The sequence below is a fragment of the Perognathus longimembris genome, chromosome 17 (genome assembly GCF_023159225.1).
Source record: "Perognathus longimembris pacificus isolate PPM17 chromosome 17, ASM2315922v1, whole genome shotgun sequence".
NCBI lineage: Eukaryota > Metazoa > Chordata > Mammalia > Rodentia > Heteromyidae > Perognathus > Perognathus longimembris.
Window position 1 is genome coordinate 12,565,878 of NC_063177.1, and position 24,043 is coordinate 12,589,920.

General features: G+C 39.9%; 1 protein-coding gene across 24 annotated transcripts in view; it reads left to right on the plus strand.

Annotated features, from left to right (window-relative positions):
* Ncor1 (nuclear receptor corepressor 1) overlaps positions 1–24,043 on the plus strand; it is a 149,690-nt gene that overhangs the window by 117,417 nt on the left and 8,230 nt on the right. For 18 of the 24 annotated variants that reach the window (XM_048366693.1, XM_048366695.1, XM_048366691.1 and 15 more), the window contains 11 exons: positions 3,056–3,283; positions 6,045–6,254; positions 6,966–7,115; positions 7,512–7,625; positions 8,813–8,978; positions 9,149–9,642; positions 13,443–13,571; positions 13,934–14,091; positions 14,239–14,459; positions 17,624–17,767; positions 20,708–20,850. In XM_048366693.1, the coding sequence (XP_048222650.1) occupies positions 3,056–3,283; positions 6,045–6,254; positions 6,966–7,115; positions 7,512–7,625; positions 8,813–8,978; positions 9,149–9,642; positions 13,443–13,571; positions 13,934–14,091; positions 14,239–14,459; positions 17,624–17,767; positions 20,708–20,850 (2,157 nt within the window). The remainder of the gene's footprint in view (positions 1–3,055; positions 3,284–6,044; positions 6,255–6,965; positions 7,116–7,511; positions 7,626–8,812; positions 8,979–9,148; positions 9,643–13,442; positions 13,572–13,933; positions 14,092–14,238; positions 14,460–17,623; positions 17,768–20,707; positions 20,851–24,043) is intronic. The other 6 variants (XM_048366701.1, XM_048366709.1, XM_048366712.1 and 3 more) reach the window with 3 other exon arrangements.

The window sequence follows — 24,043 nt, forward strand, 5'->3', positions numbered from 1 at the left end:
ACACTTCACTTGCTAGACAAACCCTTTGCTACTGAGCTACATCCCAGCCCTACACAGGAATTTTGCTGATTAGTTAGAGATAGAGTTGAGAAGACTTTTCTACCTGGGCTGGCATTGAATGATGTTCTTCAGATCTTAGCCTCCCTGACAAGCTAGAATTATAGGTATAAGCCTCTGGCACCTGGCTCATTTAAGATATTTTGAAAGACAGTTCTAGCCATGGTTTCTCCAGAAGGTAGTGTGTGGTGTGGTGAGGTGTGCTTTAAAGTTTAGGGTCTAAAACAAGACTGATGAAGCTTATAAAGATTTTTACTGTGTTAAACTTAGACAAATTACTTTTCTGTATCTTAGTTTCTTTATTAAATTCCAAGACCTGCCTGGATTATTATGAAAATTAAATGAGCAAGTCCACTTACCATTTGATGGCACGTACCTATAATCTCAGCACTTGGGAGGATGAAACAATGACCATGAGCTCAAGGCCACACTGGGCTACTGTAGTGAGACATTTGTCTTAAAATATGTGTATATTTAAAAATAGGTATAGTATATCTAAAAGTGAGCTCACACTAAAGCCTTGTGTAACCAATGACCCAATACATTTTAATTCTTGTCATCATCATATCCTCATGCTGCTGACAGCCACATCATTACCAAGATGAGAGCTGTAACTTTAAAAAAATGTTTTGCCAGTCCAGGGGCTTGGACTCCAAGCTTGAGCTCTGTCCCTGGCTTCCTTTTTGCTCAAAGCTAGCACTCTACCACTTGAGCCACAGCTCCATTTCCAGCTTTTTCTGCTTATGTGGTGCTGAGGAATTGAACCCAGGGCTTCATGCATGCAAGGCCAACACTCTACCGCTAGGCCATATTCCCAGCCCCGAGAGGTGTAACTTTTTAACTGCATGGTCAAAGTGAAAATAAAAATACATTACTTTACATTTTTTTCTTTTGTTTTTGTGCCAGTCATGGGATTTGAACTCAGGGCTTTGGCACTGTCCCTGAGCTTTTCCTCAAGGCTAGTACTCTACCATATGAGTCATAGCTCCATTTCCAACTTTTTTTTATAGTTTATTGGAGATACCAGTCTCTTGGGCTTTCCTGCTGGGCTAGCTTTGAATCATGATCCTCAGATTTCAGCCTCCCGAATATCTACGATAATAGGAATAAGCCACCAATGCCTAATATAGTGTTTGTTGGTTTGTTTTGTGGGCTCATAGGTGAGCCCCTGGGTTGGGCCGAGAGTTATAAAAGTGAAGACTGGAGAGAGAAGTAGCAAATAGGAGGGAAGAGTATACCTGATTGGGTTATAGGTAGAATTGGGTTATAGGTTATATAAATTGAAACCTTGCTGTCTATTCTATTTTATTTTACTTTTTGCTGGTCATGAGGCTTGAACTCAGGGAATGAGCACTGTCCTGAGCTTTTTTTGCTCAAGGCAAGCACTCAACCACTTGAGCCACAGTATCCCTTCTGGCATTTTTGAGTAGTTTATTGGAGAGAACAGTCTCTCAGAGTTTCTGCCTGGGTTGATTTGAACCATGATCCTCAGATCTCATCCTCATCCTCCTGAGTAGCTAGGATTACAGGTATGATCCACCAGCACACAGCTCTTGCTCTATTTTAGAAGAATTTCCCTGTATAGGTAAAAGACAACCACAGTTGAGCAAGTTAGACTTAGAAGGGGTTGTGATAAGCCAGTGTGATTTCTTTGTTTTGATAGGTTTGATCATGCCCAAGTTTGTTCTATCAAACTTTAGTATAAAGATAGTGATGATGGTTGTACAACATCATGTTTATATTCTACTGAATATAAATGGTTAAGGTACCCTGGGTTTGAACACCAGCACCAAATAAATTGGCAAAAAAAATCAAATAAATATGGCCAAAAGGGTCCATTTTATGTTATAGATATTTACTGTAGTGTGACTAGTACTATGATTTAAAAGGAGACTAATAAGGAAAGGAATGGGTGTAATAAGAAAGTCACTGTATTAGAGCATAGGAAAATAAAAAATTTTCATGATTAGCAGGTATCAGAGAGTTTGGTAACCCAGGTTATGGGTTTTTTAAATCATAGATTCGAACTCAGGGCATTATACTTACTAAGTAGAAACTCAACCACTTGAGCCACTCTACTAGCAAGACATGAATTTGAGATGTGCCACATCATGAAATTAAAAGCACTTAGAATGTTAATGGATACAGGAAACAAAATCATATTGGGATGTAGGAATGTATATAAGGAGGATCACAATCCTCTCTAGGGATGTTTCACTTCATTAATATTATAATCTTAATGTAAGGTGGTACAGTACTAGTGATATGCTCTGAAAGATAGCAGTCTTTTTCAAATTTCTCACTTTTTTCACATTTGCATGTTTTATAGGACTGAATGTTTAAATTTGTGTGGAAAGAGAAGATCCAAATATTGTATGAGGGGCTGGGAATATGGCCTTAGTGGTAAAGTGCTCGCCTCGTATACGTGAAGCCCTGGGTTCGATTCCTCAGCACCACATATATAGGAAAAAGCCGGAAGTGGAGCTGCGCCTCAAGAGATAGAGTGCTAGCCTTGAGCAAAAGAAGCCAGGGACAGTGCTCAGGCCCTGAGTCCATGCCCCAGGACTGGCAACAAAAACAAAACAAAACAAAATATTATATGAATATATTCTGCATTTGAATGATTGAGAAATGGATAAATATGAATGTGCTTTGCAAATTATCTATCTATCTATCTATCTATCTATCTATCTATCTATCTATCTATCTATCTATCTATCTATCTATCTATTGCCAGTTCTGGGGTTTGAACTCAGGTTTGAGTTCAAGTTTGGGGTTTGAGCACTGTCCTTGGCTTCTTATTGCTCAAGGCTAGCACTCTACCACTTGAACCACAATGCTACTTCCGCCTTTTTCTGTTTATGTGGTGCTGAGCAGTCGAACTCAGGATTTCATACATGCTAGGCAAGCACACCACCACTAGGCCACATTCCCAGTCCCTTATTTTAATATTTATGGAATTGTTCTCTCCTCCCGTGCCCCCTCTGCCTGCCCCCAGTTACAATTTCTTCTAGCAAGTCGACCAATCATGAAAGGAAGTCAACACTGACCCCAACCCAAAGGGAAAGCATACCAGCCAAGTCTCCAGTGCCTGGAGTGGATCCTGTTGTGAGTCACAGCCCATTTGATCCCCACCATAGAGGCAGTGCGGCAGGGGAGGTTTATCGGAGTCACCTTCCCACGCACTTGGATCCATCCATGCCCTTTCATAGAGCTCTTGATCCTGGTAAGCATGACATGTAGTGATAATCTTATGGGAAAGAATTAGCATACATGTAAGACCTTTTTAAACTTTCTTCTATGGTACAGTGTGAAGATAATTGTTCATATTATTAATGCACAACTCAGTGAATTTTTGTAAACTGCACTCCATGTTGCCATCATCCAAATGAAGCAGTAAAGTAAAGCTATCTTAAAGAACTAAAAACTGGGTATCTGAAAAGCTGTATCAGGTCATAGTTGGTAAAGCTGATTGAAAAAAATGAATTAATATGAAGATTTTCTTTTAAATGACAGAAACATTAAATACTGTATGTTAATTTACAACATAGACTTTCTTCTGATTGAGGGCTACAGCCATTTTTAGGCTGTTTGGTTGTTAAACTTCACATAGTCTTCCTAATACAAAAGAAGCTGAAATTTTCAGGTGTGGCTCTTTTCTTTTCATTAGTCTTAAGTCACGTTAAAATTTCAAGATAACTATAAATAATCCAAATGAGGATTTTTTTCCTAGTCCTGTCAAGTTGTATTTTCTACACTTAATTCACTCTCTTTATTGAGTCTATCCAAAGTATCCAACTTAGATTTCAAAGAAATAACATTTTGGGGGAGGGGGGAAGGGGGAGTGAGGGAGGAGGTAACAAATAGTACAAGAAATGTACCCATGGCCTTACATATGAAACTGTAACCCCTCTGTACATCACTTTGACAATAAATAAGTAATTATTAAATAACATTTCGTTTTCACTATTTTTCAGATTGTTTTATTTGTTTATTTATTTAGCCAGTCCTGGAGCTTGAACTCAGGGCATGGGCATTGCCCCTGAGCCTCTTCGTGCTTGAGGCTATCACTCTACCACTTGAGCCACAGTGCCACTTGCTGCCCTTTTTTTGTCTTTCAATTTTTAATTGTCAAAATGTGATACAGAGGGGTTACAAATTGATATGAAAGGCAGTGAGTACATTTCTTGTTCTACTTATTACCTCCTCCCTCATTTCCCCCCTCTCCCCTCCTCCTTTCCTTCTCCCCCTAAGAGTTGTGCAGTTGATTTACACCAAATGGTTTCTAAGTGTTGCTTTTTCTGAGTAGTTTATTGGAGATAAGAGTCTCCAGGACTTTCCTCAGTTCCCAGTTTCCTGAGTAGCTAAGATTATGGGTGTAAACCTAGTAATTAAGTAACAAGCACAGCTAGAAGAAACTTGAGTGTATATCACTGATATTGGTTCTGGTAGGTGCCAAAGTGTGCACCTACTGATGTCTAATAAGTGATCACTATGATGAAGCCCTATTTCATGCAATAAGAGGAGAGATACTGTCTTGTCACATTACAAGTGGGAACATAGCCTCTGTTGGGTTCTCAGAATCCCTTGCAGGAATGGCTTCCCCAGTCCTCCCAGGACCTGGTCCTTTGCTGCTGCCAGCTGAGCATTAGATACATGTGTTTGCACTCAGACTCTTTTCTGGCTTAAATTAATAATGTATTACATGCCTTAAGTTGTAATTATGCTTAGACTGAAATTGTGCTTATCTTGCTTGTTCAGGAGGTATTTTTCATTAAAATATTTTTAAAGCTAAGGATTCTAAGAATTATTTACATTTCGTATGAGCAGAGAATTTGTAGGAAACAATGTGTTTGAAACTTATGTCTGTTCTATCAGGTCATTAGTCCCTGGATCCCAAACCTAGTATAGCAGTTACAAACCAATTAAATTGGTTTGTTCCACGTACAGTTTATAAATTTAGTGGTGATGTACAATTTTTCAGCTTTAACAATGAGAGTGATAGGCATTCAAATTTCAGATTGTGAATTTGAGTCTTTCCAGGGCATTCAAGACCACATCTAAGAAACACACTAAGAACTAATAGAGGATAAGGGTAAAGGTTCAAGTGGTAGAGCACTTGGTTATCTTAGTTCAAAACCTGGTACTACCAAAGAAATTTTTTTAAAAAATGAAAGCTCAACCATACCCATTTATTATATTTTTTCTGTAGCTTCTGTGTTACAGTGACAGACGAGTAGCTAGGACAAGTATTGTATGACAGTATTGCCTAAAACACATCATCTGGCCCATGATAGAAAAAAATATTGGTGATTTCTGTTCCAAAGACGTGCCTCTAAACTAATAAGTACTTATAAACTAATGATTTTTTATTATTAAGAGAGTAAAATTGCTATTTCACAAAGTGTTTACACATATATTTCCATTTGCTTGTATTGATAATGAGTACTAAACAATAGTTTTATTTTCAAGTATAGCTCTTGGATACTTCCAGTGAAAGTATAACAACGTTTCATGCCAGAGTTGGAATATGAAGCTATTTGTAATAGTAGCTAGTTCAGCTACTATTATTATTCTTTCCCATTACAATAAATTAAAATTCATTTCTGGGTGCTAGTAGCTTATACCTGAAATCCTAGCTATTTCAGAGTCTGAGAACAGAAGGATTGTGGTTCAAGATCTGCCTTGGTAAAAAAGTTCAAAAGACCATGTCTCACAAATAACCAGCAAAAATCAGGGCATTGAGCCTGGCTCAAATGGCAGAGTACCAGTCTAGAAAGCACAAGGTCCTGAGTTCATATAGTACTACAAAACAAACACAAAAACATCTTACTGATGTACCAAGACCCCAAACAAGGGCACTGTATTCTCTGGAGCCAAGTATGCACTATGGCAGCTGATGTTTTTCCTCTCATTGTAGGTGATGTTTAGAAAATGCATTTTACCTAGGTCAAAACTCAATGCTTTTCTCCTCTTCTCTCACTCAGCTGCTGCTGCTTACCTGTTTCAGAGACAGCTTTCACCTACTCCAGGCTACCCCAGTCAGTACCAGCTTTATGCTATGGAGAACACAAGACAGACAATCCTAAATGATTACATTACCTCACAGCAGATGCAGGTGAACTTGCGCCCTGATGTAGCCAGAGGACTCTCCCCACGCGAACAGCCCCTGGGTCTCCCATACCCACCAACAAGAGGTGTGTGTTTTTACAGTGTAGATTTTTAAAAATTCATTATTTTTACCTTATAACATAAATAAAATGCTAGATAAATAATTAATAATTATTATTAATAATAATAATAATTTCAGTGAATGCTGGAATGATAAAGACTTTTGTGTCCTTCTCTAGAGAATTTAGCTCTTGAAAAGCAAACAAAGTAATATAGTAATAAAACTTCTGGTGAACATTGAAATAAGTAAGCCAAATCCTCAGGCAAACTATTTGAAAGACATTTTTTCATGAATTTTCTCTCTCTTGTTAATCTCTCCATATTTGAGGTTAGTGATAGGGAATGCAGAATTTAATTACCTTTCTCTTTTTAAAGGTTTTAAGAAGTAATGGCGAGGGCTGGGAATGTGGCTTAGTGGTAGAGTGCTTGCTTAGCATGCATGAAGCCCTGAGTTTGGTTCCTCAGTACCACATAAACAGAAAAAGCTGGAAATAGCACTGTGGCTCAAATAGTAGAGCACTCGCCTTGTGCACAGAGGCTCAGGGACAGTACCCAGGCCCTGAGTTCAAGCCCCAGGAATGGAAAGAAAAACAAAAGTAATGATGAGTTTAAATATTTTCATTTATATTATATATAAATTATCTTGGATTATTGAGATAGACAAAATCCAAAAATCATGTATAGTTCTGAGCCTTTACAGTAATGCTAAACACAAAATGTATTTGTCTTTTGGATAGGAATCATTGACCTGACCAATATGCCTCCAACAATTTTAGTGCCTCATCCAGGGGGAACAAGCACTCCTCCCATGGACAGAATTACTTATATTCCTGGTACACAGATTACTTTCCCCCCCAGGCCATACAACTCTGCTTCGATGTCTCCAGGTAAGATGCTGCAGTCTCTCTCCTCTCCAATAAGACCAGTGTGCTCCAGTGTTTGAGGCACAGCCTTCTAAGGCATTTTAGGTAGTCTTTCTTGGATTAAAAAATTTTTTTCAAGCTGAGTGCTAGTGGCTCACATCTGTAACCTTAGCTACTGAGAGCAGAGGATTGGCAGTTCAAAGCCAGCCTAGGCAGGGAAGTCCATGAGACTCAGCCTTCAATTAACCACCAAAAAACTGGAAAGGGAGCTGTTGTCTACATGGTAGAGTGCTAGCTTTGAGCACAAAAGCTCAGGGACAGTGCCCAGGCCCTAGGTCTCGCTCTAAGATCAGCACTGAAAATATTCAGCAGATGTTGAGAAACTTTTGTCATTAAGTTGTGGACTCATGTGTTTCACAGGACACCCAACACACCTTGCAGCTGCGAGCGCTGAGCGGGAGCGGGAAAGGGAGAAGGAGCGAGAAAGGGAACGGGAACGGATTGCAACTTCTTCTGACCTTTACCTGCGGCCAAGTAAGTGAGAAGGGTCTGTTTCCCCCTATTGACAGGTCTTTGTAATCTGTAGTGAAACTTTGTGCTTAGTGCAGTGGGAGCAGACACCAATTCTCTGTCCAAAAGTCATTGCAGGTCTCAGATGAAAGTGCTATAGTAGTTGACATAACTTTCTCTGACAAAGGGATAATTTTTCATTTCGCCTACGCAACATGGGCCTGCAAAGAATAAATGCATGCTAAAAACTGCTTGCTCTTAGGAAAGCAAAGAACAAGGTAGAAAGTTAGAGGGCAGAGAACAAGAGAGAAAGCAAGGAAGAATTACGGGAGGACTAAAGTGAACAAAAATGTCTCAGGTCTGATAACTTGGAAGTAGCACACTTTTCATTTCACAAGAGAAAGCTTGTTGACAGAAACAGTTACCTGCGAAGGACAGTGAAAAAGTCAAGCAGGAAGAACTGTGGTCAAGTAAACAGCCCTACACCCTACTGCTGCCACAATCTATTTTCCTTATGATGCTCGAAAAGTTGTACCCACTTTGCATCTGGAAATCATTAACACACCAGAGTTTGAGGAAACATCTGAAGGATAATAATTTGAATTAGTGCTTTATTGTTGTTGCTGCTATTTATTGATGCTCTGGAATCTATATTAAAGCTCATCGCAGAAGTGGAAGTGATCATGATAGTTGTTTGTTTCAAATTGCTAGTGGGTTTCATTGAATTAGAAAGGCCATCAATGAGGATATTAAGTTTCTTGTCTCATTTTCCTTTTGTTTGTTTTGTTCTGTTTTGTGTGGTTTTTTTTTGCCAGTCCTAGAGCTTGAACTCAGGGCCTGAGCACTGTCCCTGGCTTCTTTTTGCTCAAGGCTAGCACTCTACCACTTGAGCCACAGCGCCACTTCCGGCTTTTTCTATATATGTGGTGCTGAGGAATTGAATCCAGGACTTCATGTATATGAGGCGAGCACTTTACCAGTAGGCCACATTCCCAGCCCCTCAATTTTCCTTTTGTATTTAGGAATAGTAGGAAATTGGTAACTCACATATATGACTACGTTTTCTCCATCTAAGCACTAACTAGGTCCAACCCTGCTTAGCTTTCAAGATCAGGTGCGTTCAGGGTGGTATGGCTGTAGATGACTACCTTTTCTCTCTAGCTTTTTCTTGTGGTTTATCTTTTTTTCCTTCTTGTTTTTTGCCCTTGCAGGCACAGAACAGCCGGGCCGACCTGGAAGTCATGGATATGTCCGCTCCCCCTCCCCTTCTGTAAGAACTCAGGAGACCGTGTTACAACAAAGACCCAGCGTTTTCCAGGGAACCAATGGAACCAGTGTAATCACTCCTTTGGATCCAACTGCTCAGCTACGGATCATGTCAGTTTCTCTCTAAAATTTATGAGTGTAATAGTTTTAAATATAATTAAGATGTTAAGGCCATTTTTTTTTTTTTTTGCAATTTTTCTTTCCATCTTCCTACCACACTTCTCTGCTTCCCTCAGTAAATGTTCTTTCCTTCACAGAACTGTGATTGGTTTTATTTACAGGCCACTGCCTGCTGGAGGCCCTTCAATAAGTCAAGGCCTGCCAGCTTCCCGTTACAACACTGCTGCGGATGCCCTGGCTGCTCTTGTGGATGCTGCAGCTTCTGCACCCCAGATGGATGTTTCCAAAACAAAAGAGAGTAAGCATGAAGCTGCCAGGTTAGAAGAAAATTTGAGAAGCAGGTCAGCAGCAGTTAGTGAACAGCAGCAGCTAGAGCAGAAAACCTTGGAGGTGGAGAAGAGATCTGTTCAGTGTCTGTACACTGCTTCAGCCTTTCCAAGTGGCAAGCCCCAGCCTCACGCCTCAGTAGTGTACTCTGAGGCTGGGAAAGATAAAGGGCCTCCTCCAAAATCCAGATATGAGGAAGAGCTAAGGACCCGAGGGAAGACTACCATTACTGCAGCTAACTTCATAGACGTGATCATCACCCGGCAAATTGCCTCGGACAAGGATGCGAGGGAACGTGGCTCTCAAAGTTCAGACTCTTCTAGTAGCTGTATGTATCTCAATCTGAGTTTCACAATGTGATATCTGAGTAAAGAATTACTTTATTCTTTAGGTAAAGCATAACTACATGGTATAGAAAATCCTAATGCTTGACAATAAATGTAAGAGAAAAGCTTTTATGGGTAGTGTGAAAATGTATCTTTTACTTTTCTGATTTAAAAATCTGTTTCCAGCTGGGTGCTGGTTGCTCACACCTGTAATCCTAGCTACTTAGGAGGCTGAGAGATGAGGGTCATGGTTCAAAGTCAGTAGGAAAGTCTGTTGAAAATCTTTTTTATCTCCAGTTAACCACCAGAAGAAAACCAGAAGTGGAGCTGTGGTTCAAAGTTGTAGAGTGCTAGCTTTGAGCAAAAGAACTCAGGAACCAGCACCCAGACTGCGAGTTCCAGCCCTAAGACCTCCCTGTTTTCTAAAAAATAAGCCTATCAGAAGAAAACTATGTCTTTTATAGAATGGTGGACAGATAGAGAGCAGAGCTTGTTAATGTGTGCAACACCTCTGAAAGTAATAGGGGTACTGACAGGCTCCTTGCTGATAATGTATAATTTCTCAGACATAGTTTGCTAGAACATGGCTTACTTAGTAAGTGGCTAATCCTTCAAAGATTCTTAGGTCTTTCCCCTAAGATACAGGTATTTAAAAGTGAGATTTATGGGTTTAGTGGTAGAGTGCTTGCTTGCCTAACATGCATGCAGCCCTGGGTTTGATTCCTTAGTACCACATAAACAGAAGAAGCTGGAAATGGCACTGTGGCTCAAGTCAGGGACAGTGCCCAGGCCCTGAGTTCAAGCTCCAGGCTGGCGGAGGGAAAAAAAAGTGAGACACTTAAAAAAGATTGATATTTTGTACCTTTCTTAAAAATTCGGTTTTGACTCAGTCTTATTAGTTATCTTGATGTCTGGCAAGTACAGATTCACAAATCTGCACTAAAATTTTGCTTAGAAAAGTTACTCTAAAAAAATTTCTTAACATTGCCTAAATTTTGTAAGGACTTCTAGAAAAAAACAAGATGACATTTAAATAAGTAGTTGCTAATACTTGAAATAATCACATGGTTATAGTTCTGTTATCTTCATTGAAAAAACTGACTGGCATTGCTGATGATGAAAAAGTAAAAAGATTGCTTGTTTGTCAGAATGTAGCATGCAGGGTTTTTCCTGTTTTGGGGTTGTTTTTGCCAGTACTGACTGGGACTTGTTCTCAACTCAGGATGCTGTTTTGTTGATAGTGAAGATAGAGTCACTGAATTTTCTGTCCAGACTAGCTTCAAAGTGCTACCCTTATATCTCAGCCTCCTGAGCCAGCAGCACATAGCTACATGCAGTTCTCCAAATAACCACTTGTCTAATTATAACTTATTTGAATACATGTCTACCATGTTGCTGAATTGTTTGGCTAGTTTGGCAGTGTAAATCTAGCAGCATAGGTATTAGGGCTTGAATTTAGGGCCTTGTGCTTGGTAGGCAGGCTGTCTACCACTTGAGCCATGCCCCAGGACTGTAACATAGGAGCTGTTTGAAGAACATCTTGATGGACCACCATAAGTATATATGACCCCACTTAAGTTTACAGAATAGGACAGCACCCAGGCTGCCTAGCTACAAGATTGTTGCTTTTTAATCAGAATCTCACTCTGGGAGTTGATTTTTCATTGTCTGATAGGCATAATACTCCAGTTTTTCCCTGGGTGTTCATGTTTTTTTGTTGTTTTTTTTTGCCAGTCCTGGGCCTTGGACTCAGAGCCTGAGCGCCGTCCCTGGCTTCTTTTTGCTCACGGCTAGCACTCTGCCACTTGAGCCACAGTGCCACTTCTGGCAGGCACTCTTGCCACTAGGCCATATCCCCAGCCCCGTGGGTGTTCATGTTTCTGAGTGCAGGTTTTAATTTTTTTTTCTTTTTGTTTGGTAACTGGACAATGGTTCAAGATACTGAAGTTATGCAGTGTGCTTTTCAGTTTGACTCCTGAGCCTCCATCACTTTAGAGATGAAGCATTGTGTCATCACTTTGTATTCCAGAGTTACTAGGATACAGTTCAAGAGCAGATGGGCGTGGCTGGGAATATAGCCTAGTGGCAAGAGTGCTTGCCTTCCATACATGAAGCCCTGGGTTCAATTACCCAGCACCACATATATAGAAAACGGCCAGGAGTGGCGCTGTGGCTCAAGTGGCAGAGTGCTAGCCTTGAGCAAAAAGAAGCCAGGGACAGTGCTCAGGCCCTGAGTCCAAGGCCCAGGACTGGCAAAAAAAAAAAAAAGAGCAGATGGGCTTGTGGGGCAGGGCGGTCCTGGGGCTGGATCTTGGGCCTAGTCACTGTTCCTGACCTTTTGTGCTCGAAGCTAACGCTCTTGATCCACAGCTTCATTTCTGACTTTTTGATAGTTAATTGGAGATAAGAGTCTCATGGACTTTCTTGCCCCGGCTTTTAGCTGTGATCCTCAGACCTGAGCCTCCTATATAGCTAGGATTACAGGTGTGAATCACTAGCACCTGGCCAGATCAGACTTCATATTGACAGAAGAATATTGTTAGATGTGAGAGTATTCAAAATGTTAGGGAGGAGGGGGAAAAATGAGGGAGGAGGTAACAAGTTGAACAAGAAATGTATTCACTGCCTTATGTATGTAACTGTAACCCCTCTGTACATCACTTTGACAATAAATAAGTAAATATTTTTTAAAAATGTTAGCTCACAGCAACGATGAATAATAGTAAATAGGAAAATTGGAAGTTGGTATAAATTACAATATAGTGTTTGATATTTTTTACTTTTTTATTTTTTTTAATTTTTTTATTTATTTTTATTTTATTTTTTACTTTTCAATGACAACTTCAATCCCATTAGGTTTTTCTTTTCCTGAACCGAGGTAATTGCAATTTTCATGACCAGTTGCATAAGAGCAGTAGTAGGTGGTAGCAGGGCAATACAGTTCATGTTGCCCATTCATATGTGCCCAGCCAGAGTCACATGCCCATTCCCCAGGCTATGTTGCAGCCTGTAGATGCATACTCCTCTTAATATCAGAATGCTTATAAGTGGGAGATTACATCTGCTTCTCCCTAATTCTCAGCTCTGAGGTCATGGCAGCTCTGTGAAAATCTGCCTCTATCCCCTCTGCAAAGCTCTTCAGCTTCCTTATAAGCTTCATTTTAGAAGGGGTTTTGCTCTGTGTGGGCGTCCTCTGGAATTGATTAATAGCATCCCTTTCCATGAGTTTACTTCGCTTCACACTTTCTCTGCCATTTCTGTTTATTCACAAGGTAACATGGTGATAAAACTCTTAAATGGAATAATTTTTTCACTAATACTCTTGTGGTGAGAGAAACCAGCATGCATTTTGTAACAAACAGCTTTTAAAAGTAGCATATACTGATGCAGCTTTCTTTATAGCCTCAAATTTTGTCTAAGAAACATTGTCCCCCACAGAATTGGGATGAGTCAAATCAGTTAACTGTTGAGATCTCCCTAATTTAATTTTTAATATCCCCTGATGAGTATTTTGTTGTTTTCTAGGAGAGTATTGCATATCTGTTATTCTGTCTCGCCTAATTTTTATTCTTGCCTTAAAAAAAAAAAAGATCTTAGAGCCCACAAAATATCAGAAAATCCTAGGCCCTAATGAGATTAGAAACAGAGGTACTTTTGTCTGTTGGGTTCAGTACATTTTATCCTTATCCTGAAATGCCATTGGAAATTTTTGAGCAAAAATTTAAAAACAATATATGCAATTGGATTTGAAGAATTTGAACTTGCCATGGATTCATCTTAAAATAAAGTTATTTTCTTAAAGTATCTTCTCACAGGTATGAAGCACCTAGTGATGCTATTGAGGTGATAAGTCCTGCCAGCTCACCTGCACCACCCCAGGAAAAACTGCAGGCCTATCAGCCAGAGATTGTTAAGGCAAACCAACCAGAAAGTATGTCTTTACTAACCATCACTTACATATTTTCACATTTGCATTTGTCATTTGCTTTATCTGTCTAGTCCATATTAAGAAATAACTTGTTTCAAGGTAATCTGCTTCAGAATATTTAAAACTGCTCTATCAAACAGCAACTTTTAAACTCTTGATTTCTCTTTTACTTATAGCTTAATGATAAATAACTTGGCCCACTTCATACACATTTTATTAGCCCTCAGATTTCTATTGGTGAATAAATATTTTTGTCTCAAAACTAAGAGATTAATATTACATTCTTTTCTGAATTATGTTTATCTTTGGTACTGAGTCCAAGACAAGGACAGCCTTGAAGTAAGATTCTGCTTGTTCTTTGTTAGGTGACCCCGCAAGACAGTATGAAGGACCGCTTCATCACTATCGGCCTCAGCAGGAGTCGCCGTCTCCACAGCAGCTGCCGCCTGCATCCTCCCAAGCAGAAGGGATCGGGCAAGTGCCCAGGACCCATCGCCTGATCACGCTTGCTGATCACATCTGTGTACGCTCTTTAGTATTCGGTTTTCTTTTTAATCATTTAGAAAACGGGTCACAAAAAAGAAAAATTCCAGTAAAGTTGTCTGGTTATGCCACTATTTTTTGCAAGTACTTAATGTGTTTAACCACTTCCTTCTTTTCTTGTTCACAGCAAATTATCACACAAGACTTTGCTAGGAATCAAGTTTCCTCACAGCCTCCCCAGCAGCCTACCACTTCTACATTCCAAAATTCACCCACTGCTCTGGCAACCACACCTGCAAGGACTAAGTCAAGTCGATACAGCCCAGAGTCCCAGTCTCAGTCTGTTCTCCATCCAAGACCAGGTTCCAGAGTCTCTCCAGAAAACCTTGTGGACAAAGCCCGGGGAAGGTATAGTCTTTATTGAACTGTATGTAAATGTCACAGTTGTAAATCAATTTGTATTTTTCTGTAAGATAGGGAAATATTACTTACACTGGTATTTTCTTTGCCTTTATTCCATGAAAAGTATAATCCCCCCCCCCCAATTATTTTTGAAATGTCTAGGCATTTGGTAGTATATGTGTGTGTATCCTAGGTCTTGAACTCAAGTTCCTAGGTGCTGTCCCCTGTGGGCTTTTGCTCAAGGCTAGTAAGCCACAGCTTCACTTCTGGCTTTTTGGTGGTTAATTGGAGGTAAGTCTTACGGACTTTCTTGACCAGGCTGGCTTTTAACCATGATCCTCAGATCTCAGTCTCCTATGTAGGTAGGATTACAGGCACAAGCCACCAGCACCCAGCTGGTAGTGTGTCTTTTTAGCATATATTTAAAAGTTGGTTTTATTGTTTATTTGTTACCAAGTAGTGTTGTATAGTTCAGGGATGCTTGAGTGCTCCTTCAAAATTGTCTTTCAGTGGGTTGTACTCCCATAATCCTCACTAGTTAGCAGGATGAATTTGAGGGTCAGCTTGGGCAATAATTGAGTGAGAACCTTAAAAGGACTGGAGATATATATAGCTCAATGGTACATCTCTTATTTAGCATGTGTGAGGCCTAGGTTCCATCTCACAATGTTTATCTTACCTGCTCTCCCTCCTATCTACCCTCTTGTCTTCCCCTTCGTCTCTTCTTTTCCTCACCCCCTTCCCTCCCTCCTTCCTATCCTTTTTTCCTTCCTTTTCCTCTAGTAGGGCCTTATGCTTGCTGGGTAAGCACACTACCACTTTAACCATACCTTCAGCCCCCATACTCAATGGTTTCTATTGGGTCAGCAGTAATAGATGTTTTGGGAAGGTAACATTAAATAAAGGAAAATTAAGCCAACTAGATATATGGGAGAAAACATTTTATAAGACAAGACTATTTTAAAAACTTCTTGGGGGCCAATTGTGGGGCTTGAACTTGCAGTCTAGGCACTGTCTTTGAGCTCTTCTACTCAAGGCTAGCACTCTACTACTTTGAGCCATAGCGCCACTTCCAGTTTTCTGGTGGTTAATTGGAGATTAAAGAGTCTCACAGACTTTCCTGCCCAGGCTGGTTTTGTACCCCGATCCTCACCTTCCTCAGTGGCTAGGATTACAGGCGTGGGCCACCAGCACCTGACAACATATTTTCTGTTTCCATGTTTGTAGTATTATAAATATTACAAAGTTGTTGTACAGTGGTTAGAATTCTATAAGTCAGATTATGAGTACAATGCTTGTTGGTCAATATCATCTTTTCCTCCTTCTCCGCCATCCTTTCCTCTCCCCTCCCTACTTTCAAGTTACATAGTTCATACTATATGTTAAATATAATGATTACACTTGCTCACCCCTCCCCCCATTCATGTATCCTCCTTCACCCCATAAAAGATGTTTCTGCTTCCCGGTTTTTCAAAGGAGTTATGTATTTGGCTTCCTCCTAAGTATGAATTCCTTTAGTCAGTTTGTGTGTAAGTGCATTAAGCCCTGTGTATGTTATCATAGTTGTGTTTTAAATCTAGCTTCCACATATAAAACATTTTCTTAGTGTTCTATATGGATCCTTAAAAAAAAAAAAGAAGCAGGGTTTTAGATGTCCCTTTGGTGTGTTCTGAGTGCTTTTTCTACACCTTTGACTTTGTTTTAGTTTCTCTGCTTTATCTTCAACCCCTGGTATCCTATTTGCAACTTCATTTGTTCTGTTGCCTATGGTTTCCATTGTGCTTTATAATAGGGAGATGGAGCCTTTCATGCTTTCAAACTCTCTATTGATGTTGATTCTCATGACCTTTATTGAGGTTTTTATTGTGTCCAATCAAGGGTTTTGGTTCAAAATGGTCAGTTAAACATAAGCACATGTGAAATTATAATTAAATAATACAAAGGGAAGTCCTAAGTATCCTGAGTACAAGAATGTGATGACAGGAAAGATTCTGGCAAATTCCTAGAAGATATTCAGAAGATGGGTAAACCAGACCAGTCAAATCAATAGCTTAGAACATTATGTAGTGAAATTTGTAGTTGAACTGATTCCTCAGCCTGCCTGCCAATTCCTCAAGGAAAGAAGGAAACAGTATTATTTATTTAATACAGTGAGTGGTCGGTCATTTTAGAAAATACTTTATTGCATTGTTTTCAAACATAGGTAAAAGTAGAAAGAACAATACACAACACTCCATGGATTCGTCAATCAATTTTGGTAATAATCAGCAAATGGCCAGCTTGGTTTTCATTTTTATTTGTATTTTCCCTATCCTCATCCTGTATTATTTGGAAGTAAATCTTGCACAGTTTTTTTCTGTACTTGTAGAACAGATGTGAATGCTACAGATCATTAAAAAAAGGAAGTGGTAGACAGGATGTGTAAAGAGTGTATATATACTAATTCATTTAAAAATATAGTTGATGTCAAGTTAAAATAGATAAACTCAAAATTAAAGTGGGCAAAACATGGAGAGAATAATTTAAGCAAGTTACCACTCATGGAAGAATTGATAACATTTTAAGTTAAATAAAAACCAAAAGATGGAAGATATTTTAGAATTTCAAAAGCAAACACCAAATGAACAATTGTCAAAAAATTAAGAATTGGCTAGGGCTATTTGGGATAGTAGGCATATTTATACCTAACTATAATAATAAATGCAGATGTTCAAAGTCACAGGTAGCTCTTAACTCAAAAAAATTTATGTGTACACACGCTACTTATCGCTTTATCAGTATGGTGTCCAGAGGAGAAACGTGCAATGTCAGAGAACTAAGCCCTAAGATGGCATAAGCACAACCGGTCAATTCACTGGGCAACATCACTTATCTTCCAGTTTAGCGCTGAACTCCTTAAAGGTTAAGTGAAGAGCAGAGAGACTGTTGAGGATTCACCTAGACTCACGGGCTAAAAGGGAGTGTGATGTAGAAGGGTATGTAGAACCGATCGATGTCTTTCCTTTGCCATGCTGGTGGTCATTACTCAAGTCCTTGCAGAAAGCATTAGACACTTGTTGGCTTTTCTGATAAGAAATTGGCACTATTCTTCTCTTCAGTTCAGCTTGTTTCCTTTGAGCTCTTTCTGTTAGGCCCTGGAACACAACCTAATCTTGCACATGTTTCACCAGCAGGCCTGGAAAATCTCCTGAGAGGAGTCACATTTCGTCAGAACCCTATGAGCCCATCTCTCCACCCCAGGTTCCAGTTGTAAATGAGAAGCAAGACAGCATGCTGCTCCTATCACAGAGGGGTGTGGAGCCTGCAGAGCAGAGGTAAGAGAGAGAGCACATCTGTTCACTGCAGTTCCTGTTGAGGATCTGGCTCTGTTTCTTAAGCTTTCATTATATTATGTCAGTACCACTTTTCTTTTTGGCTTCTGGGTCTGAATGGGACTCTCAAAGGATCACTTACTTCTCTTGGTGAACCACTGAAACTGGATTTTAGCAAAAGTATACTATTTAAAAGTTTGATAAAATACATTTATTACACTTGAACATAAATCCTTCTAGATCTTTACAATATAGCCTTTCTAAGCCTGATAATGGGAGGGTTGTAGTTTGAGGCCAGGCTGGACAGGAAATTTTGAGACTCCTTTTTAGCCCATCACTAGGCAATATGGCATGTGCCTGCCATCCCAAGCTATACAGGAAGCTGAACTGGGGAGGACCATGGTGTCATCCCAGCCCAGGCAGAAAGTCTATGAGACTCTTTCTCCACAAAGGGAAGGTGGATGTGGTGATACAGGCCTGTAATTACAAGGACAATGGGAAGCCTGGAAGTAGGCTGGTTGTCTTTCAGGTACAAAGTCAGACTGTTCGTAAAATATAAAAACTGAAAAGTAGGGCTAGTGTGTTAGCAGTATCACGCTAGCCTAGTAAGTGCCAGGCCAATGCAAAGTCTAGTATTTCCCATAAAATAAAAAAAAACCCACTTTTTTTGCTCAGGGTAGTATGGGGAATGTCACCCAGTGATCGAGCCTACATTTGAGTAAACTGTTGTATCAAGCATGGTTAACTTTTTGTATGTGTGTGCGCGTGCATGTGCACACACACACACCAGTCTTGGGGCTTGAACACAGGGGCTAGGCACTGTCCCTGTGCTTGTTTTCTCAAGGCTACCACTCTATCACTTGAGCCATAGTTCCACTTGCAGCTTTTTTGGTGGTTAACTGGAGATGAAAGTGTCTTCAATTTGTCTGCCTTGGCTGGCTTTCAACTGTGATCCTGAGATCTCAGCCTCCTGAATGGCTAAGACTACAGATGTGAGTCACCAGCACTTGGTGAACTATTTACAAACCAAACAGCTTAACATATCTAGTCTCACCTTGACTTCTACCACTCTCCATACCTTACCATACTGGTTTACATCAAGTCAGGCCAAGCATTAAATCACTAGCATTGCATTTTGTGCTCCCTCAAGACCAGGTTTATTGTTTACTCTTTTTTTTTTTTTTTTAAACCAGTACTGGGGCTTGGACTCAGGGCATGAGCACTATCCCTGGCTTCTTTTTGCTCAAGGCTAGCACTCTACTACTTGAGTCACAGCGCCACTTCTGACCTTTTCTATATATGTGATGCTGAGGAATCGAACCTAGGGCTTCATGTATTGGAGGCAAGCACTCTTTCCACTAGGCCATATTCCCAGCCCTACTGTTTACTGTTAACACAATTTCCTGAATTCTTTTTCATCCAAACTCATGATGATTTTCTTGATATATTACACCCTTCTCAAGATTGAGAAGTAACTTTCCTACCCATGGGACCTTTTTTCCATGGTCAGACAGGTAGGAATGAAATGATTGGCTGTGGGGGTGGGGTGGGGGGGAGGATCCTCTCCTTCCTCACCCACCTCCTAACACAACACACACACACACACACACACACACACACACACACACACACACACACACACACACAAATAAATTCTTCTGTTCTTTGAGATTTGGTCGGTCTTTTGGCCAGGTCTGGTCTGGACCTCAACCCTGTTGTTTCCTGACATGGCTAAGCTGAGCGACTTGTACAGCCACACCCACCTTTATCTATTGAGATGGGGGTCTTGAGAACTTTTTTGCCTAAGTTGGGCCCTGAACCTAGCTTCTCATCTCTACCTCCCAAGTAGCTAGGATTAAAGGCAAAGAGCCCCTGGTGCCCAACCTTAGTCTGAGTTTAAACCAGGGACTAAAGGCTGCCAGTACATTTAGCTCTTGTTTGCTGACTGTACATAAGCATAGGCAATGCACATATTGGTACCTTCAATCAAAAGAAAATTTTATGTATGCTTTTCCAAGTATGTGAATCTTTTGAGGTTAGGAGACCCAATCTTACCTAACTTTTTATCACCACAGTCTTTTCTCAGCAATAACAAGTGTTCTTGTATTTGATTGGTAAGTCACTCCCTATGATCAATTAGGTTACCAATACCCTTACTTCTCTATGCTCTGTTACTCTTTCTTACCTTAGGTAGATCTTCATTTGTATAGGAAGCTTCCAAGTAAAATATAAAGTCCTTTACACTAAAAACTCATCTGTTTAGTTGGCTTAAAACAATTTTAAGAGATGGGTAACTTTCCCCTTATATTATACATTGATTTCTTAGGTTTAAGCTCTTTGTGTTTTATAGAGAAGTGTGCTTTTATAGATTTAGTGTCCTTAAAAAAAGTTACCCTACAAGTAAAATAGCTCATAGTTCATGTGGTTATCATATGTTCATTTAAGCAGAAGATAATCATGATAAAGATGTTTGCACATTTTCCCAGAGGTATGCATCTAGGCTCTATCAGTGGTGGGAACGTTCTGCTCATACCACACAAGGTCCTTGAAATCATTTGGTACATGACAGGACAGATTACATACATTTCTCATCAGTGGCTGGCAGCTTGTCTGCCTGTAGTTATAATTTTGTATGGCCCATGAATGTTACAAATACCCAAATGGTCTATAACAACAGCAAAAAAGTTCTCCATTCTTACCTCTATAATTATCTCCCATTTCAATTCTAATTTTTCATTTCACCTTTGAAAAATACAGCATTTGATGATGCCCTTTGGTGATGTACTAACTTCTGGTCATGTTTTTTCTTAGGATTGTAACCACAAACACAGGGTAAGGAGACAGGTGTTTGCCAATTTCTTGGAGTCAATTATTGTCCTTGACAGAATTATACAAAGGGTTAGGAGTACAAATTTATAATGGAATGAACTGTGTTTCTAACAGGAATGATTCTCGCTCACCAGGGAGTATAAGCTACTTGCCTTCATTCTTCACCAAGCTTGAAAACACATCACCCATGGTTAAATCAAAGAAGCAGGAAATTTTTCGTAAGTTGAACTCCTCTGGTGGAGGTGACCCTGATATGGGTAAGTGGGATTTCTTTCATGAACCTCAAATAAAACAGACACTAACAGTGATATCTTCAGTGCTGATTCGCCTGTAATCCTCAAATCTGAAGACTTCTACAAGGCACCTATCGAACATATTTCATCCTAAACTGTCTACCAGTTCACAAGTTGCTACTGAGGGAGGAGCCTGCCTCTTTCTCATCTTCTCTGGGAACTAATGTTGGGTCTAAGAGCACACCTTTTTGTTAGGAAGAGCAGGACTTACTCTCCATAGTTTGTTTGTAGAACAGATCTCGTCTTAATTTTATTTATTTGGGCCATTTCCACATGACATTTCTTAAAACATTTGAAGACATGCTCTCTGAGTCTTTAGTTTCTACAAGTAACCATTTCGTCTGTTCTTTCCTTTCTCTCTGTGTCCTAGTAATGGTTCTTTACCAAAGCATTTTTAGCTTAGCTTGTTGATAGATTCTGTGGACTATGAGGTCTTAGGATCTATCCTAAATCAGACGTTACATGGTAACCTAAGGTCATACTAGCAGTTTGGTTGGTGCACTAAGTATGAATGCAGATGTCAGGCTGTCCTACTCTGAAACTAGTGCTCAGCTTTGGGAGTCACTGCTGTCAGAGATGCTGGACAAGGCCCTCTGTGCCTGCTCCATTCCAACTACTTTTTCTATGCTACCAGTATCTTTCTGAATCTCAGTTCAATTAGTATTCGTATACATTTATAAACTTATCTAAAAATACAATATGAATAATGGTATCAGTGATAGCAAAGCTAAATTAGACTTTACTATATGCTAGGCACTATTCTAATATTTGGAATATTCATAGTCCTTACAACCCTCCACACAATATGTAATTACCTCCATTTTGTAGATGAGGAACCAACACTCAGAGAGGTTTTGTAACTAGTAAGAGATGGGGTTGTGGATCAAATCCAGTCATTTCAACTCAAGTTTCTGCTTCCAGTGATGTACCAACTGGCTTCTAACAGCTCTGTACTCTCAGCATCCTTTCAGACTGCTGGGAATTATCCAGAAAAAAACTTTTGGGCTGATGTGCATGCATTCGCCAGAACCCCCTATTATTTTATTTTGTTTAATACTATCCACCAGTTTTACCCATCAATTTTATCAGCAGTAAAGAACCTAGATAATCTTCCATCTGTTTTTGTGACTAACCATCAAGTAATCTCCCAACTTCATGAAAACAATGTACACATATCCGGTCACTGGTGGCTCACACCTGTAATCCTAGCTACTCAAGAGGCTGAGATCTGAGGGTCACAGTATAACGCCATCCTGTCATGAAAGTCCATGAGATTCTTATCTCGAAGTAACCACTAGAAAACTGGACGTGGCACTGTAGCTTAAAATAGTAGAGTATTAGCCTTGAGCAGAAAAGCTCAGGGACAGTGTCCAGGCCCTGAGTTCAAGCCACACCACTGACAAAAAAATAAAATGAACACGTGAACTGCCAGTTATTTGTACAGTTAGGTCTATGCCACTTTGTGATTAATTGTTGAACTTGAGAAGAAAGGATGAACCCAGTATTATTTACTATTTGTGAGTTCTCTTCACTCCTAATTCCTGGCTTCTGTTTTTTTAGTGCAAACAAACCATCTCAAAGAAATTATTTTAGAATGCCAACCAGAACTACTATCAGACTTATAGATATTTCTCCTTGAAAAATAAAAATCATTAAGTGATTATTTCTAGTTCTTCAACTGTCACCACCAAAAACATGGTGCCTTTGTTTTCATTTTCTCTGAGCCTAGAAATGTTGTATCAGGGCCCAGAGAGCAGTTAGTGGTTAGGAAGTGTTAACTTGGCATGTTCTGTGCTTATCCTCTCTAGTCATGTTTTGTAGTAAGAAGGACATTCCTAACTGGGAAATGGCATGTGTGATTCAAATAAGCTACTTCAGTTTCTTGTCCTCAGCAATACTCACTGGTCAGTTACTACGCAGAGGGCTGTGCTGATGGATGGTCTCAAAGTGTATATGTTAAACAAGTACCTGACTGTCAGAAATGACAGTAAAGGTATCCTCATATATCACAGCAAGTACCAAGAGTGGTGATTTTTTGGTGTCAAAAGCTCTGATTGAGGAAGGGGGCAGTTCTATTAAAGAACTGCTGGTTTCCTGGGTCCTTGGGGTACCATTCCCTCCTCACTGGGAAACTATTAAGAGATTAAAAGCTACAGACTCACTTCAGTGTCTAAATTCGGTTTTCCCACCAAGGATAACAGTCATTGAATTGACTCTTTAAAAACCTTCATACTGCTGGTTATTGGTGGTTCACACCTGCGATCCTAGTCACTCAGGAGTCCGAGATCTGATAGAATAGTTCACTAAGACCTCATCTCCAAAATAACTGGCAAAAGGCAGGGCTTGGGGGCATGACTCAGATGGCAGAATGCCAGCCTAGCAATAACAAAGCTATGAGTTCAAATCCCAGCATGGGCCATTGCGCCCCCCCCCCCCCCAAAAAAAAAGTCCTTATTAATCTGGGTAGTTTCTGATGTATTGGAACACTTTTCATATTCCAGAAATGCTGTCATTCTTTACATGCCTATATTTTCTTGTTGCTGGTCCTGGGGCTTCTATTTCTGCTTAAGACTAATATTTTACCACTTGAACTACAGCTCCACTTCCAGGTTTTTTGGTGGTTAATTGGAGGTTAAGTCTCACAGACCTTCTTGCTCAAGCTGTATTTGAATGGTGATCCTCAGATCTCAGTCTATTGAGCAGCTAGGATTACAGGCATGAGCCATTGGCACCTAGCTTTGCAGGCCTATATTCTTATGTTTGTGTGTTATTTGGGGTGTGAACTTCATGCTAAGCAGGCACATTCTGCCTCTCTTGCCATACTTTCTCTTTTTTTTCCTGGTTATATTTCAAAGGATTTTGTGCATTTTTGTCCAATCTAGTCTCAAACCACAATCCTCCTACCCACACCTCCCACATAGTTGGCATTAAAGATGAGAAGCACCATGTCTCACATTTGTTGAGGTAGTACCTGGATTGGCCCTAAACCTTGATCTTCACAAAGAGCTGTGATTACAAGCACTGCCTTCTCTTCTTGGGCCATTTCTTTTTTCTTTTCAGGACTCCTAGCTTCTTTGTCTTCATATTCTGAGGCATTTCATCTATTCCATGGTTTAAACTGTGAATTTATATTTGGAGTCCAGCTTTTCATTTCTTC